The following is an 18822-nucleotide window of genomic DNA, read 5'->3' on the forward strand; positions in this document are numbered from 1 at the left end:
CCCCCCCGCCTTTTTTTTGTTAAGTTTTATTTATTTTAGAGAGAGCATGAGCCGGGTGGGAGTGGGAGGTGCAGAGGTAGAAGGAGAGAGAATCTCAAGCAGACTCCATGCTAAGCCCAGAACCTGACGCGGGGCTCGATCTCATGACCCCGAGATCACGGCTTGAACTGAAACCAAGGGCTGGGTGTTTAACCAACTGTGCCACCCAGGCGCCTCTCCTACACAGAAATTTCTTAAAAGAATAATCTCCATCTGATACCCCTGCCTAGCATATTACTAGTGCCCAATTAAAAAAAAAAATTGTTAGGAAAAAAACAATAGCGAGAGCAAACAAGTAGCGGTGGGAATGTGCACAGGTGTGGAGGCCCTGTCCTGAGGGAAGGGTTTATGTTCACTCACTCTTCATCAGTCACTGCTCTCCCCAGGTGCCAGGCCCTGTGTTGGGCTCTGGACGTGCAGATGGGACTCTGACCTGGAGGAGGACCATCTGTGAGGAAGATCGCTAAATCCAGAAAATTCTAACAGAGTGATAGGGGGTTTCTTCAGAGCCTAACTGGTCCTGGGTTTCTTGTCTCTCTCTCACTCCCATCTACCCTTGCCCCTAGCTCCCAACCCAACATAAGCTCCACCAGAGCACAAACCTCACCTGGCTAATTTTCAACTGTTTTTTCGACATCCAAAACAATTTCTGACACGCGGGAAGTGCCAAATAAATACTTGCTGAATGACTGTGGAGAGGAGAGTGGAAAGACACAAACCTGGGGCCTTGATAGAATTTGGGCTGCCGTGAAGTCCTTATAAAATCTGAGAACCAGGGTGCCTGGCCGGCTCAGTTAGCAAAGCACGTGACTCTTGATCTCAGGGTCATAAGTCCGTGTCCCATGTTGGGTGTAAAGATTACTTAGAAAATAAAATCAGGGATGCCCGGGTGGCTCAGTGATTGAGCATCTGCCTTTGGCCCAGGGTGTGATCCCAGAGTCCTGGGGTCAAGTCTCACATCGGGCTCCCTGCATGGAGCCTGCTTCTCCATCTCTGCCTCTCTCTCCGGGTCTCTTATGAATAAATAAAATCTTAAAAAAAAAAAAAAAAAGAAAGAAAGAAAAGAAAAAATAAAATCTGCCAACCTACCCTGATGTGATACTTGGATACTGCTTCCAGCCCTCAGCCACCCCAGGGATGCCCCTGCCTTCGAAAATCAAAGGTCTTACCAGGGAGGGTGTTAAGGGCCTAGGACCCACTGAGAAAGGGACAGTCCTACTTCCTGGAGTTTCTAGAATTGTCTCAAGTTGGGATAAAGGTTGGACCACACACTTCCTTGAGGCTCAGGGAAGTGCTGCATGCTGCCCCCTTGTGGCCTCTGCAGAACTGAGTAGCAAGGAGGCAGGCCCGGTGGTCTGTTCATGATCCCAGGGGACTCCAGTCCCAGGCACCAGCCTCCAAGAGTTATCCCAACCACCAGCTGTCTACACACCAGATCCAACTGCTCTATCTATTGCACATAAACTCAAGACTGGGCCCATGGTGTGGGGGAGGTAGTAAAAGGAGACAGTTCACATTTAGTAATGCCTTGTGTTCACACCCACCCGGACCACCACCGCCATGACGGCCACCACCCTTTGGCCAGAAAGCCACTATGTATGCACAGGGGGTCAGAAGACCAATATTTTGGCCTCAACTCCACCTCAATCCATGGAGTGACCTTGGGCAAGTCACTGCACTTTGCTGGGCCTCCCATGTCTCCATCTGTAACACGGGGATCATGATCCCTCTTCTTGTCTCCCCTGCAGGGTCACCTGAAGATCACCGCGGGGAGGACGGGGGACGGATGCTGCAAGTGCTAGGAAAAATGTTGAAAGCATGCTCCGGATGTAAGGGGATCGTGCTGGGGATTAGATAGGGGCTCTCTTGGGCTGCACTAAAGTGTTTGTTTACACCCAGATGGGCCCTGCTGGCGGGGAAATTTAAAGGGAACGTGCTCACTAGGAAAGCTGCTTCCCAATCCAATCACAACTGATCGAAACATGTCCAAAGGAAGAATGGATGTCTATGGGAAATGCCCCACTGCCTGGTGTGAAAATCCAACTACTTGGGTTTTCGGGAATGAGTTGACGAGCAGCAAGGTGGGGCAATGCAGTGGCCTCAATGTGTGGGGTCAGCCAGGAAATGAAAGAGATGAGCTGCTGCCTTTCCTCTGAGGCCAGGGTCCCCAAACTTGCATCTCTCCCCTTGGGGCTGTGCTTTCAGGACGATTTGCATGTCCGAGAATTGGTACAGGACAGTGGGAAAGGCCAGATGATCCCCTTCAGAGAAAAGTCCAGAGCTAGAATGAAGACAATTGGATACAGGGTGGGGTGGGGGGGTGGCACTAAATTTGGGAGTCAGAAGCCTGTGGAGCAGACCCACTGATCTCTTGTGATATTACCACCCGTTTCACCTCCCAAGATGTCACTGGAGGGGCGCCATGTATCCAAAACCTCAAAACTAAGAAACTTTTTGCTTTTGCAAGAGAATTTTTTTTTTCTTCCCTTTGGTATGAATCTCTTACCCAGTTCTCTTCTCTCTTTTTTGCTTTGGCAGCCAGGAAGCCCAGGGTCAAATCTGAAACTAAGTAGGTCTTTATGGCTAGAATATTTGTGTTCTTGCTTTTTATGATCCTGATTTCCTACTCAATTATATTCTTCTTAATTCTAATTTGTCATATTTTGTTTCATTATGTAAGTTTCCAATGCAAACCATCTTAATTTTTCTTGTGGAATGAAGTAACGTACACCTAGGCAAATGACTGAGGAGTAGATGATGGATGTCCAAGTACTTACCATGGCTCACAATGGGGGACATTTGGTGTGAGAATTACCAGGGTATCAGGGTCAGATTTGCAATCGCCTAATATCAAAGCCCCTTCCCTATCCTCATCTCACCCCGTAAGATAGTCCAAAGAGAAGGGAGTTGCCCAAGGTTTTATGGCATATTACCTACCATCCGAGAAGACATTAATACCTACTTTTCCTGGCACTCAGTTCCCTGCTCTTCCCATGACGACAGGCCTGAGTTGTAAGGATGGCATGGTGAAGGTCAGGAAGGTGGCTCACTGCCGGCTTCTCTAGCCAATGAAAGCCAATGAAGAAGTGGAATGCTCTACTCTTCTGGCTTTAGTTCTGAGGAAGCGAACCCTTCTGACGTGCTGGCTGACAAGGGGCTTGGGCTGCCCTCCCTGGCAGATACCACTTCCTCTGGTAATGGGCATGGCTGTAGAAGGCAGCTCAGAATGCCAGCCTGTGTCAAGGTGGAAGTGGAGGGATGTGTCTGAAGGACAGAGAACGTTTCTTCCATGAGAGATGATCTCTTGACCCGCAAGCCAGCAGGACACAGCTAAATCCGGCCCACCAGTGGTAGTCTGGGTAAGGCAGCAGGCAAGTAGTAGCAGCAAAAAATTCTGACCTAGTTCATCTTCAAAATTAGCTGAAGACTTCCACTCGAATCAGACATGTAGCATAAGTTCCCTTAGCTTGGGAGGTCCTCTCCTCAGAAAGGTCCCCCTCCTTCATAGACACTCAACCTGAGGCCAAACAAACCTTTGCAATTTTCAAGCCTTCCCAAAGTGGCCCCATGAATGCCCCCAGACACAGAAACCAACTCTAAATTATCTAAAATGAGATTTATTGCATTTCATGCAGTTTGAAGTCCATGCAGCAGAGGAGACTAGCACAATTTTTAATGCATTTTAAAAATTAAAAAATGGGGGTGGGGGCAGGCAAATGCACAAAGTTCTAGTCTCCTTGGGTCCCTGGGAGAGAAGGGTTTGGAAATGAAACCATCCACTTTCCATGGTGAATGAGTTCATCTTCCAAACGCAAGGAATGTTTCCATGGCCTCTGGGTGCAAACACACAGAGCTCTGGGACAAGCGCAGGGTCATGGGTGAGGACCACTAGTGAAGAGGAAGCTACGTAATCACCTAACTCAATCTGAGGGCAGAACAAGATGGCAAATCCTGGGGGCAGCAGCTATTCCGAGTCAGGAGAAAACATACCCCCCCATGAGGAGATTTGCTCCGGAAGTGGCGGTAAGAATCAAAAAAGAAAAAAAAGAGAAAAAAAAAAAAAGAAAAAGAAAAAAAGAAAAGAAAAAAAAAGGGAAAACAAAAGAAATAGTTCTTCAACCACACTCTTCAAGAAAATGCCATAAATATGTTATTTAATATTTTCATTTCATAGCATTGGACACACAGCTTAACATACTGAAATATTGATTCCTTGGAGAAAAAAATGGAAAAAAAGGAAATAAAAAATATTGCATCTTTCTGTTGGAGAATCTCGGCCCCCAGGCGTGGGGCGTAGTGCACCAGTGTCCTAGCCTGCAGGGGGCGCCGAGGTCGCCAGTCCTCTGGGGAGGGAGGCTGTGCCCACCGCCTGGGGCTCTATGGCAAAATCTGTGTTGGGTGTCCTTGGTCTTGGCAGCTCAGGCGCTCAGTCGCCGGTCACCTGGGGGGCCTGGCCGTCGGAGGGCTGGTTGGCTGACTGGATGAACATGGGCTGGGCGAGGTCCTGGCCGGCAGGCATGGTAACTTGCTGGATCTGGTAGAGCTGCTGCAAGGGGTGGAGAGGAGAGGGAGGTCACCCCTGGGAGAGGTGCATGCAGCTCCCTCCGGCCTCCCCTGGTTGGGGCCCAGATCCCTCAACCACCCCTGCTGTAAGGCGTCAGAGGGAGGAGGGGATGTGGGGCTCTGCGGGGCCAGGAGCAGCGGACACAGGGCGCTCCGGCCCCCCTGGGCTCCAGCCCCCCTGCGGCTCCAGCCTGTGGCTTGCACTTCTCTGAGCTCTGCCCCTCCCGTGAGCTCAGAGCCTCAGAGCCTCGAGCTTGCTGCACGCTGTTCCTCTGACCAACACAAGCAATCCGAACCACTGTAGCAGCAGCAGCAGCAGCGTGGAAGCCAGCACTTCCCCAACTCAGTCTCGGTTGTCCTCACTAGCGGGGGAGGAGGATTACCCTCTCACCTCCTCCTTTCCTCAGAATATCTGGCTCGGGCTGAGGCCACGCTGAACCTGCGCTTCCTCCTTGGGGCCTGCTGAGGAGGGCGCCTGGTTTTAAATACTAAGCCAGGACCCGTGAAGCACTGAGAAGTGAAGCACTGAGAAGTAGCCCACGTAGCCACTCCGGAAGGATAGAGCCAGAGGGGCACTTGACTTCTCAGGTGTCCCCCCAAAAAACCCACAGGCAAAGACCCATCACACGAGCCCGGGCATGTGCGCCGGCCGAGGCCAGAGGTGGGTCCTGGCTCCTGTCCCTTCTGGGCAGCAGAGGGCACTGGCTTGGGTGTGTCATCCTGTCACGTACTCGGAGTTCTCTGGGACCATCAGTGTGAGGGAAAGGAAAGATTCCTTCCTCACAGGAGCTTAGAATTACTGAATTCCGGGCACCAAGAGAGTTCCAGAGATCCCATGTTTTCTGCATGTCAACGAATCCGTGCTATTGAAAAGCAGCATAGCCTAGAAAAAAACCAGCCCTAGAGATGGAAACAGAAGACCTGCATTCTAGTCCTGGTGCTGCAATGAAGAGCTGAGTGAGCACACACAAGACACTTCTGATCTCTAGGACTCCATTTACTCATCTATAAAGTGGGGACTGGTGCTATATAATGTCTGAGATGACATTCAGCTCCCACAAGTCTAAACCTAAAGGACTGGCACTCCAAATTAAAGACTGTACTTGCTTTAACAAGTTTTGTTCACTTGTTACCAGGAACTGGAACAGTTGCCCTAACCATCCAAATCCAGAGATCTCACCTGCTGCCCCTGACTACCCCTCAAGCCCCGACCCCGGCCAAGACTGGGTGTCCTACCTGTCCATCCGTGAACTGGCTGAACTGCTGCTGTCCTTGCTGCACTTCTGTCTGCGTGATCTGCGGGAATCAAGATGACAGAGGAGGCAGGTCAGCTGCAGGGTCTGGTTCACCGCTCCAGCAGCCCACAACCAGAAGGTTGTGAAGACCACATGAGACAATGCACATAAAATGCCCAGAATGAGGCCTGGCACAGAACAGGTGCTTGGGGAGTAGCAGGAGAGCAAGGGTCCTCCCCAATCCCCTGCTACTGATGGCTACTCAGAGTTGACACCACACAGGACCACAGAGGTCCCCCCCAAGTGTGTAATATATACAACTTCCACAACCAGCTCTCTTAATGTCCACCTGCTCCCCGCCTGCCCCTCACTGCACGCTCCTAGGTGCCAACACGGCAGGGCCTAACATTTATGGCTTAGGCAAAAACCCTAGCCAGTGACTGCAGACTGCAAAACACTGGGCAGAGTGGGGAGTGGTCCCTTTCATTCTTGGAAGGTGGGCTCCAAACCAAACCGTATCACCTAGATTATCTGACTGGAATATGAAACACCCTGGCGAGGAGGTGGCCTTGGCTCTGGAAGCCCTTGTGGCACACCTATGAAGTTTTTTCCGAGACAGGCCACGTGCAGCCCTCTCCGCCAAGCAGGGGGTGGGGTGGGGGGTGGAGGCGGGTGGAACGAGGCAAACATTTACCACATGGGTTTACAATCTTACATGAGGATTTTAAGTACATTTGAAAAGAAATGTGCTGACATGTAGAAATGCATCATTTGGTGTCAGGTGCTTGACATAGCCTGGCACAAGCATACTTGTGTGCATTCCTGTATCTACGGAACATCTGACTAGTACGTCCTCTATGTACCATCTCCTGGAACCATCACAGCCAAGCTGTAAGGTAAGGACTGTCCACTTGAGTGTCCTCACAACAGCTGAAAACACCCCAACAGGCTTTCCCACGAGGCTGTCAGGAGCAAGAGTGGAGCAGGTGTGAAAGGGCTTCATGAGGGTTTCTTATTGTTGTTCTTGTTTGGGGTCTTTCTTCTCCTATAGGTTGTAAGCGGCTAGAGAGCAGCAGCTCTAAGTTTTGTCTTTTTAGCCCCCCAGTGCAAAGAAAGTATTTAAGAAATGTCTGCAAAATAAATGAATGACCCTGAGACAAATGTATTCTTCATAAATGAGGTCAACTGTGCCTTGTGAGCCCCCAGGATTGCCCTTTCACATGAGCTGAAAGTTTCATTTACCTTTACATTCCATTTACATATTATTCATTCAACAAACACAGACCAAATAGCTACTATGTGCCAGGCTGTCACGATTATGATCTGTTGTAATGCAGAATCCAACTGCGCTCAGGTGCCCACCCCCCGCCTTGCTTCTCCCCTCTCCTATCTGAAAATCTGACTCTCCCCACTTTCTGACTTTAGTTTCTGGTCCCCAAACTAACCTCTGAGGAACCAAAAACTCTTCCTTCTTATTTCCTCCACCCTCATGCCATGAAGTTTTTGGATTCCAGGTTAGAATCTCGCAAGGATTTTTTTTTTTTTTTAAGAGGGGTACCTGACGGTGTGACCAGTCTGGAGATGTAACTTCATGCCAGTTAGCCCCAAGGAAGTTACAGAAAAGCCCACGCCCTTATGTGAGCCAAGGAATGGGTCTGGAATGGGCCCTTTAACGATCCCAGAAACTACATGGAACTCTGAAGCCTTTTTGGCTCATTCCTCATGTTTTCCCAAATGAGATCTTTGGAGACCTGCTCTACAAACTCAGCTCTGTCACCACTGTCAATAGATACATCACCAGAAATGCAACTGGGCCAGACTTGTCCAGCTCTTAAACGATCGCTGCTTTTTTTGGGTCTGAGGCAGAAGAATCCATTAACAATGCCTCCCCTTGACCAGCATTCCCCATCCCCTACAAATGATACCCGTGCCCCATCAAGCCCCAAGCCTAGGGAGGCTGCCCCCTCAGCACCCATGGCTAACAGTCTTCTGTATCATAGGGCGTGAGAGGAGATGAAGGGGGCAGTCTCTAGCTAGGCGTGCCTAAGTAAAATCCACGTAAGCTTTCCAAAGTGCACAGAGGGTGCCAGAACACAATAGCTATTTGGTTTTAAAGATAAAACTCAGCCTGACGATGAGGCACACTGTCAGAACGTCTCCTCTGGTCAGACACGCACACACATACATCAGGCTCTCTTTAAGTGTCCTTGAGATTTCCCATCCTTCGCATTTCTTTGTCCCTTGAGAGTAAGACCGTAAGTAAGAGACACACTTTGAATCCAATCCTCCAATAAACTCCATCTGTCCTTTGGGATGAACAGATGTGCAGGGTGCAGCTCTTGCTGAAGGGTGAGGTGGCAAGAGGGCCATCGCTCCAGTCAGTCCCCTAGCCATGCCCTACATCTCTGGGGCACGTACCTGTTGAGCATTGGTGGCAAGTGTCTGGATCTGTCCCTGCACGACTTGGGTGCCTGATACAGGCTGGGCTAAGCGAATGTACTGTAGCTGGCCGGCATTCAGCTGAACCTAGAGCGGGGCAGACAAGCAGGCACGGAAGACTGAGTATGACCCCAACAGGCAAACTTCCCATGACCAGAGGTGGTGACTGCCACTCCCCTTCTGAGACCTCCAAAGTAGCATACTCTGCAAAGTTTTTCTTCAACAGCAGTCAACATGAGCAAAACCATAACATCCCTACCCGGCAAGTCATAATACACAAAAGAGAGTATGTTCCCTAAGTGGACTTTGGAGAAAATTCCCAGAGGATCTGGTCACATATGTGAGGAACAGCATGGCCACACCTTCAACATTCACTGGCTCTCAGCCGTTTGTTCAGTTTATCTTAGGATTTTATCCCATACTGTCAGACATGATCGGAATGCTTTGTACCGTAAGTGTGGGCCATTCTCCACTCTATCTCCAAACTCCGCCACGCCAATTCCTGGGATGGCTGATCTAATACTGAGAACTCCAGCATCTGTCAGGAGCCCAAAGCAGATGGCCAGCACTCTGCGCCCTAGCCCTAGTCCTGCCCGACCCATGCTGCACATCTTGGAAGAAAAAGCTAGCCTGCTTCACTATCTCGGTCCCCAAGAGCCAGAACCAACAGGGGTCTGTGGGACTTTTAGGATCCTTGGTGTTCAGCACTTTCTTCTGGCCAAACTCCTCCCAAGGGGAAGCTGAATCAATAAATATTTCACAGAAAACCCCATCATGGGAAACCAAAGCTACAAAAATGCCCTTAGAGTCCCTCATGCTTAAGATTAAGTCTCAGATAATACAATAATACCACATGCTGCATTTAATTGTTCACTAAAAGCCTTAACTCAGACTCTTAACGCTCCAGTGTACCATGAAAGTCTCAGTGCCTCGGGCAGGAATGGAGAGACCAAGGCGGCTGGCTGCAAGAGAGGAACCGTGGCTCAGCAGAGGAGAGTCAGCAGAGCACTGCCAACATTCACACTCGGGATTTGGGTGATGAAAAGTGGTGCCAGGAGGACAGACTGGTCTCTATCCGGGGGCTCAGAAACCACTCTCCCTGGCTGCCCAGCCTGCCATTGTTGCAGCAGTGAACTTCGTGAGGCAAACGGGCAAGTCATGTCTCTTTGTCCTGGAGCAAAGGGAATTTAAGACCGAATTCCCTTGCAGGGAATTTTACTTCCATGAGGAAAATGCTGATACACGAAGCTGCACTCCTGCCTGCAGTGTTAAATCACACTGCTTCTCTACAACTTCAGCTTCAAAGAGGATTTGAACCACCAAGAAAAGACAAATACTTGGTAGTAAGTGTAGTTCTTAGAAGTTCTTGGTAGACCAAATTTCAGAATTGTCCACTTACAGCAAATTGGAGGAATAGAAAACCTAAACTCGTTAATCTGGTTCACATGAGACAGGGCAAGATATTATGACCTGCAATTCTTTCTGAGAGACTATGCCAAGAAGAGCTGCTGGAAGTTGTGATGCCAGGCACAGATTGGCCCCGCCTGAAGTCCCATAATGTGGCTGCTGGGCAACAACACTAAGCTGCTTTTGGGGATGAAGGCAGCTGGCTAGAAGCTGGGGAAGATCGTCTGCTGGGACCAATCATGGCTGGTCCCAGAGTCACCAGAACTCCAGCCAAGGAACACAGGATGAAAGACTAAAGCCTATTCCCAAGAACAGGGAAGGTGTAGTGACAACCACAGGGATTTTACATTTCCTAGCTGGGAAGAGCTCTTTGCAGAAACTCAGATGCGACTGAAAAGTTGTGAGCCAGACAGTTCCAAGCAGTTCCTAGAAGCAGAAGCTCTTTTAGGCTTAGGTTTACACATCTGGTGATGCTCTGCCACAATGATCGGTCTGGGGACCCTGGCAGCGTTTTGATGTTAATTACAGGACAAATACACCTGCCCTTTGGACTTTCAAAAAAGAAGCAAAGCTTCCTTCCTGAATGTCCTCTCTATTGGAGCGAGCACTCTGAGGAATTTAGAAGTGCAGACTTCTGCAGAAGTTATCTGAGAATAGTGAATTCTGCAGCAAATCTGTGCTAACGCTCTGTGTCCTGGAAGGTTAAAAAGACTGTGGAGTTAAAGTTACTGCAAAGAGGGAACTCTTCTTCTCTGGCTTAAGTTCTGGCGCCTTCACATGTAAAACTGAGAACCATTCAAGAGAGGTCTTTGGTTGGTGGCTGAGACAGTGAGGGAAGGCACCTGGAACTAAGAGGGGTATGTATGTGAGAAAGAGACAGAAAGAGAGAGAGAGAGAGAGAGAGAGAGAGAGGAAAAAAGTGGGAGTGAGAGGGTGCAAGCTCTAGCAGAGGGAGAGTGCACCAAAAAGTAGAGAAAAGGAGGAAGGGCAGGAGGGGAGACGGAAAGATAGAGACACACACACTCCACTTTCCCTAAGTTTTCTCTTGGTCTATTACCCTGTTAACTTAATAAGAACAGTTTCAAAAATGGAGCTTTTTCAAAGAGGAAGTAGTTAACCAAGTCCAAGCGAGTTTCTCTATCTGCCTACGTGTCATTTACAAGAGGAAGGGCAAGGGGCAGGAAAGAGAAGTACTGCTCCGTGTCACTCACTTTCCACACCTTTGGGTGGCAAAATGACCAATGTATAGATGGCAAGTGTTAAGATGGGGCATTTTTTACAAAAGAGCAAGTATAAGTAAAAAAGCCAACAAATCCAAGAAATGAAATCCCTCAAGGCACACAGGAAGCAGCAGTCCACAGTGAAGGGATGGATAAGTTAAATGAAAGCCAAAAATACACTTTGCTGCAGGCTCCACTGGGAACTGACTCATGAATATGCAACAAGTGTATTTATGGCCTTCTCTGTACACCTCCCTCTTATTCTCTGCTAATCAAAAGACAGGGAGGGCTGCCTCACAGGGCCTTTGGGTCTTGGCATGAACAGTGGTTACGAGCATTCTTTGCATAGGTGGAGTGCAGGGAAATCGAGAGGAGCTGCCCCACGGTGGTAAACCTGAGCAGGATTAAAAGAGAGCAGTGAGCATACAGTGAAGCAAGCTGTGGTCTGCACTTACACAGATATAAGTTTAGAGAAATGTACGTACATATATACACATGGGTATATGCAATATTCTGTGTGTGCGTTTAAGATCTATAAGCACTCTCGTTACAACAGGAGCACAGTGCCTTGCAGATGCAAGGCAGAGCAGGCTTACCGGGATCTGCTGGATCTCTCCTGTGTTCGTGATGATCTGCTGCATCACCTGCATAGTCTGTCCGGTGCTGCTCTGGGCCTGCTGGGCTTGACCCTGTGGCTGAGCCTGAACAATCTGGACCTGCTGACCTTCTCCAACCTGCATGGTCACGGGCGTGGTCTAGAAAGAAGAGTAATGAGAAAGCTGATTCAACCCCAGCTCAGAGCCATTAGGCTTACCAAGGGGTTAACGATGAGCAGTTAACCGGCAGCAAACCTCTTCCATGGATGCCTAAACTCATCTTAATACAAATTAACAACACTCAGAGTCTTTTGGGCCTACAGCACTGCTGAAGTTTATTCTCCAAAATAAAAGATGAGAAAGCCATACAGATTTGTAGTCTCACAGTACAGAATAACTGCCCAGGCCCCAAACATCTCTATGGTTCAAATGCTGCAGCTTTTCAAGCCTCTTCAGTCACCAAAAGGCACATATGTTACAAAATAATCCAAAGTAACCATTACAGTTCACTTGAGAAATGGCCAAAGTCAAGTCAGGAGCAGGTGAATTTGGAGAACAAATTAAATGGAGTGGGGTTGGTATGAATTTACTGAGTTCAGGATCTTGGGACTCCTTTCTAGGGATACCAGACACTGGAAGGAAAATAAACTACATGCTGGCTTTGAGCAAGCAGCAGAACGACTCCAGCCCACACTGGCCAGCTGGCTGCTGTGGATCAAGCTCAGCTTTCCACCAGAGAGGCAACCACCACTAAGACCTGGACATTAACTAAGGCTACCCAAGGAACAGAATTTAACAAACAAGAACTTTAACTCTCTAGAAACAGGAACCTTAGATTTAAGAAATTTCTGTCCAATGTACATGACTTGGCAGATTCTGAGTCTCTCAAAAATGTTCATGGACTAGTAGTCCTATGAAACTTACGCCTCTGAGAGATGGCAGACTTAACTGTCAAAAGGGTTGGTCAGTCACTTGTTCAAATTTCAAAGCTTTAGGGATGCCTGGGGGGCTCAGTGGTTGAACATCTTGCCTTTGGCTCAGGGCATGATCCTGGGGTCCTGGGATCGAGTCCTGCATCGGGCTCCCTGCATGGAGCCTGCTTCTCCCTCTGCCTGTGTCTCTGCCTCTCATGAATAAACAAATAAAATCTTAAAAAAATTTTTTTTTTCAAAATTTCAGCCCCAAATGTGCCCTTTACAGACTACCTAGAGCAGGGAGCCCAGCACATGCTGTTCATCTGGTGGGGGTAGGGGGTGGTCATGGTGCCAGAAGGAAGGTGGAATCTTTTAAAAACTACACCTACACTCCCAATGCCCGGATTCAGCCGTGACCCTCCCCACTCTGAATCCAGAGTCACTTCAGTAAGAAGATGCTGCGAGCCTTCTATCGAAGTGGCTATCTTACGTTTCTGACTACACAGGTCTCCTATGCATCTGAAGTTACAGGGGAAGGGGACGTGCTCTAGGAACCCCAGATGAGATTCAAAGGACTACTAGGTAAGGAGAAATTACTATGACCTGGAGGTAGAAGGAAAGAGGACAGAGGGATCTGTGTAAAAATACATGTAGTGGGCTAGGACAACAGGAAACACCTCCCGTTCTCACACCCGTATTCTCAACTCAGCCTATTCCCCAACCTCCAGGAATAGAAGTTTCCAATTTTATGATAGAACACACAGGATTCACTTTACCAAAATATGCTTTCCTTCCAACTTTAATATGTATTCTCTCTGCAAAGGTTATCTGAACTCAACTTGAAACAGGCATTACTACAGGTCCAAGGAGGGGGACACAGCACAAGGCCACCCTGAACCAGAAGGACAGAGAAACAGCAGCTGGGAGACACTGGGAGAGACCAACTCCACCATCCCTGCAAGCTTCCTCACCAGCTCCAAGCTGAGCAAGTCTGGGGTGGCAAAGAGGAGAGATGAAATTCTTGCTGACTAAAAAAAAAAAATGCATACTGCCAACTCATCACTGTACTTTATCAACTCAATTTTCCCAAGAGGATTTCCAAGGTATTTCTAAATCCTTTCAGGAAAATGAAGGCTTGTGTTAGCATGGCAGCTGTCAAATCATGTATGGGGTGCCCTGCTGTCAGGGCACAACAGCCATGAGCCTCTTCGGATGTTCAGCCAATCAGACCCTGTGCTTGATGGACTCCCTTAAAGTTTGCTCTTGTAAAGGGATAAAGCCTTTGCCAGGTAAAGCTCTCAGCACCGCAGGGGCACAAGCATTAGCCAAAGAAGGTCCCTTAGGCATCAGGGTATAGTGAACGCCTTGAAGCAGGGACTGGGCTACAATCATCTTTGCCTAGCACAGTGTCTGGCAAAGAGAAAGCACCCTAGAACTTTCGTTATATGGATAAAAAAAAGTGAGGCAGGAAATAAATCCTGAGGTCTTAATTAATATTTAAATCTACCTCAGCCCCAATTTAAAAAAAAAAAAAAAGATTTTATTTATTTATTCATGAGAGACACAGAAAGAGAGGCAGAGACACAGGCAGAGGGAGGAGAAGCAGGCTCCATGCAAGAGCCCGACGCGGGACTCGATCCCAGGAATCCAGGATCACGTCCTGAGCCAAAGGCAGACGCCCAACCACTGAGCCACCCAGGCATCCCCCAATTTTCTTCTTGTAAGCAAACCTAGCTCCTTACCAGCAGACACAAGGCTACCTGGGATGTGTCCTCCACCTCTCTTTGCAGACCTGTCTAGATGTTCCCTCAAGCTGACTGCACCCTCCTACCACTCCCTATGCAGGTTCCCAGCTCCAAGCGTTTGCTTGTGCTGTAATCTCTTCTGGAAAGCCCTCCTTCGCCTCTTTACATGATTCATTACCATTGTTCCCTCTAAGATTCATATTATTCCCTTCAGGGAACCTTCTCTGACACCTGCTTCTACCACTTCCCTCACATTTTGTTAGGCATCCCTTTAACAAGATCCCATAACACCCTTTATATGGCCCTAAGAATTTCTTAACACTTCCCATGTGGTGGTATTATACTCTTTAAGTATTTGTACCCTATTAGATTGTGGAGATTCTTAAAATAGGGACTGTTTTATTCATGCTTGTATCCCCAGCACACAGGATAGGCCTCAATGTTTGGTGAATAAATTAATCTTGACAGGGAATTTGGATTCAGAGCTCAGAGAACAGAGTTCTCTACAGCCTCTCTGATCTCCAACAAACATGGATGTTACTGCTTTCACAATAAGACCGTTACAGAGAAAGAATATTCTGATTGCTACTGTAAAAAGAGGTCACTTGACACAACTGTGGTGCAACAGAGAAATGACAGGGACAAGGGGAGGAGAGATATGCAAGCTGGTGATGATTCCTACTCTCCTCCTTAAAGGTCTAACAGTCCAATTCCGGTGTAGACAGCAGACACGGAGTTCACTTACAATACCTCCTACAGGGATGTCACTACTCTTCATGGGGGCACTTTCTCCCTTCTAAAATTTTTTAGCTCATAGTGATCCCAGAGAGCGTCTCATTCACTGCACTCTCCTCATGTGACCCCAGAGGAAACCAGGGCCCAGAGAGGTTAGGGTGACATATCACCTGGGCAGCTGAACCTGGGGAGAAGCCTAAGTTTTCAGACTTCAACTCTGGTGTCCTATGATGACTGGTCTGCCTCTCCGCTCAAGCCAGGCCTTCCCCACCCCAAACCTAAATGGCACAGTCTTGCTGGCAGGCACCCCCATACAGCTCACGGACCTGGCCCTGCTGAGGCTGCGCGATGATGATCTGCCCGGGTTGGATGGTGGTTGTGGAGCTGCTGGTCTGCTGGCCCTGCTGCTGTCCCTGGACTTGGACGGCGGCGGGCTGCTGAGCCAGCGTGAAGTAGTACTGGACGGGCTCGGCAGGAGTCACAGACTGGCGCACCTCCTCCTGTGGGGTAGAAGGAGAGGCAGGTAAGAGGAAAAGAACTGACTCAGCAGCTGCCACAGTGAATTTCCATTCTTCCCCCACACAGACTCTGTGCAGTTGCCTGCTGAATGCTGAGCTCTCCACATTTGAAGCCAAGGGAAAGTGGAATTCGAAGAGACCAGTTGTGCTAAATCAAACTAAAAATAACAGATTCCATAGGCTTCACAAAACATACAGCCAATTTTCTGAAGTACAGAGTAATCACCCATTGCGTGATGAGTTGCAAATGGGCAAATAATTACCGTAACTAAAAACCACGCACCAGCAGTGCTTGTCAGTAAACGCTGTTGAGGCCTGTGATCTGCAGACGGTGCTAATTGCGAGCAATGGGAAGATGCTACCCAAACATCAAGCTCTCAGGCCAGCCCCGTATCTCCCAAATAGACAGCACTCTCCTTATGTGGTGCCCACCAGCTCTGGAAGGACAGAGCAGGGGAGAGGGAAATAGGGCTTTTCCTGGGCTAGAACTTTAGAATTCAATGTCAGGATTGAGAGCACTGGTAGGCAAGTGCCCCGCTTTTCACAGTACACCAAGAGCTCGGTGGTCACCGAGGGCCATGTCTAGCCAGCATCATGTCTGGTTCTGGTTGTACTTAGCCACAGAAGCGCAACCCAGGGGGCCTGAGGGACACTCTCCGCTGGGGGGCTGCCTTGGCTGACTAGGGAGGTCGCACTCTGTCCGATCTGCTGGGTGAAGAGACCGCTCCTTCTTCAGCTGACGTTTTCCATGGCAGAAGGAGTAAACAACCCTCTCCCAGCCACCTTGAGCTCACAGCTGAGAGTGTAGGATGTTTACACACACTACGGCATGGTTAGAGCCTGAGGGTCCGGGGTTGATAGGCCCCTGACCACTGACACAGAGATCGGCGTCTGCTCCGGAGAACCCTGCGACACACGGTGCCCCTGCCTGGGACAACAAAAACAACAGAAACATACATCCACTTGGGCTGGCTGAGCAGAAAATTAACTTAATTTACTCACTTCCTTGTTCTGGGCTAAGTTTGTCAGATTCAAGAAAAGAGGAAAAGACACTTCTCCAAGGTAAAGAGATGCCGTGGACTGCCTCAAAGCTCCCCAAGTGACAGTGACCCAGTCGGTACTGACTGCATACCCTCAACTAGGTTAGGCACCCCAATCTATGTTGCACAGTCCCTTCCTCACTACACTTTGTTGTACCTACTTATCAAATTCACTGTCTTCCCTGTTCCAGTGGAAGTGCTATGAGGGCTCACTTTCTCTTGCTCTCCGATATCTCAACCATTTATTCCCTTGTAGGTGGCACTCAGTAAGAGGTTGCTGAATGACAAATTTATAGAGCCAGGCAGAGAACTGCAGGTAGGAAAGTGGTTTATTTTTTTATTTTTTATTTTTTTTAAATTTTTTTTTTTAATTTATTTATGATAGTCACAGAGAGAGAGAGAGGCAGAGACATAGGCAGAGGGAGAAGCAGGTTCCATGCACTGGGAGCCCGACGTGGGATTCGATCCCGGGTCTCCAGGATCGCGCCCTGGGCCAAAGGCCCGTGCCAAACCGCTGCGCCACCCAGGGATCCCATTTTTTATTTTTTAAAAGTAAACTCTATACCCAACATGCAGCTTGAACTCACCAACCTCAAGTTTATGAGTTGCATGCTCTTCCAACTGAGCCAGCCAGGTGCCCCAGAAAGTACTTTTTTTAAAACTTAAGTTGGTATTATGACATAGTCTCTTGAACCTAACACCTGTTACCAATAGAAAAGAGTATATAAACTTTCTTTTGCTACCTCTAGGATTCTGTGGCCATGGTGTGGGGAGAAGCAGATGTCTGCTGTAGAAGAGAGCCTGCCTGGTGACTCTGGGCCCTGGACACTAGAAGTAGGATTGCTGCTGTCTAGCCTTTCAGGAACTGGGGTCTTGGCATGGAAAGGTTCTCTAATGGCCACCCACCCAGCCTCAGAAGACACTTTTACCATTCTGGGTTTCTAAGCTAGTCCTCAAATATGAACAAATTTTCTAGGTTAATGCATTCTGTGCTTCAGACCCAAACAGTTTGAACCCTGAACATAACCATGCTAAGGCAGAAGAAAAAGGATGGCCCCTTTATTTTCATCTAGGATTCAGTTTCCAGAACAACGTAACTGTGACAACAGCACCTCCATTTCAACTCAACTTTTCACCATTATAAATGAAGGTCAGCCTGTCAACTAGCTTTTGACTATGGCAGGGATAAATACTAATACCCTCCCTTAACCAAGAAACAGGGACCAACTGCTCTTTTCAAAGCTCTTGAAATAGGTTCAATGTATTTATTTTCCACTGAGAGTGCCCCTCCTATTTTATAAAAAACATCAATCACTATAGCCTAGACTTAACTTACAAAAGTTCTTGGGTAAACAAGAGGGTAGAGGACTGAGACTTCCCCAGAACCAACTTGAAGGCAGTCAGGGAGGAGGAAGAAACTGGCATTTCCCAGCCTTGACCTGTGACAATTCTGTCTCCAGTTATCTCTCATTACAACTAACCTGCAAGTGAATACAGCCTTTTTGCCAGACAAAAAGAAAAAAGAAAAAAAAAAAATCCTTAAAGCACCTCTTCCTGAAGCCAAAATACTCCTTGCCAAAAACTGTGACAGCAGGTAAAGAGCTTCTCCTATACTGCCTACCATACCCTCTTAAGTTATTTATGAACTAGGCAGTGCCTAGGACACCTGGGAGTACCTAGCAGAGGTGCCTGGATTGGTGCTGGGAGGACCAGGCATGGCTGCTCTCGAATCACTGGAATGGAAGGAGGCACATCTAAAGTTCTGCATTATGAAGACTCACCCGGCCAATGGAGAACAAGCTAGCAAGGGAATGATTATGCTTGGTTTAAAGAAATGGGTGAAGAGAAAATGACATTTCAATGGTCAGGAACTTTCAACTCATAGCTTTAGTGGGGGTAGAAGTCAGCCTCAACTATCCTCTGCTTCTGAATACTCTTTCCTTGCTTCCCCGAAGAACAAGAGAAATTTCCAAGCATCTCTGAGAAGTCAAGGATCTTAGATCTACAACTCAATATTCCTGGCTAGTTTCTTTCCCCAGCAATGGGAAATCACCCCTTGTGCTAGAACAATCTCTGAATGACTGAATCAATCCAGAATGGGGCACTTGCTCAGCTTTCACAGTGGCCTCCCCGACCAGAGGACGTGCTCTTGGAATCTTTTCAGAAGTGGAGACCGACGAACATCAGAGAACGAGCAGCATCCCATCCTCGGGCCACTGCTACAGGGTTGCACAGCCAGCCCCAGAATGAAAAAAGTACATTCGCTTCAGTAGCCAGAAATGAACTGCTGTCTCCTTCAGAAAGGGTGAGTTTTGGAGAGTAGGCGCTTTTAAAGGACTTAAGGAGGTGCCAGCCAATTTGGAGCTGGGGA

At 48.3% G+C, this 18822-nt stretch overlaps 1 protein-coding gene and 1 non-coding gene across 4 annotated transcripts in view; both read right to left on the reverse strand.

The window, feature by feature from the left end:
* Positions 1 to 4166: 4166 nt before the first annotated feature.
* The window catches only part of NFYC (nuclear transcription factor Y subunit gamma), a 66901-nt gene continuing 52245 nt past the window's right edge, over positions 4167 to 18822 (reverse strand). For all 3 annotated transcript variants that reach the window (XM_038557732.1, XM_038557733.1, XM_038557731.1), the window contains 5 exons: positions 15220 to 15393; positions 11500 to 11658; positions 8256 to 8363; positions 5839 to 5898; positions 4167 to 4585 (listed from right to left, as the gene is read on the reverse strand). In XM_038557732.1, coding sequence (XP_038413660.1) covers positions 4466 to 4585; positions 5839 to 5898; positions 8256 to 8363; positions 11500 to 11658; positions 15220 to 15393 — 621 coding nt within the window. In that variant the 3' untranslated portion in view covers positions 4167 to 4465. The remainder of the gene's footprint in view (positions 4586 to 5838; positions 5899 to 8255; positions 8364 to 11499; positions 11659 to 15219; positions 15394 to 18822) is intronic.
* MIR30C-1 (microRNA mir-30c-1) lies at positions 16169 to 16229 on the reverse strand. The gene has a single exon (NR_049255.1). It is a non-coding gene; the product is annotated as a microRNA mir-30c-1 (primary transcript).

The sequence above is a fragment of the Canis lupus genome, chromosome 15, assembly GCF_011100685.1.
Source record: "Canis lupus familiaris isolate Mischka breed German Shepherd chromosome 15, alternate assembly UU_Cfam_GSD_1.0, whole genome shotgun sequence".
In the NCBI taxonomy this organism is placed as follows: Eukaryota; Metazoa; Chordata; class Mammalia; order Carnivora; family Canidae; genus Canis; species Canis lupus.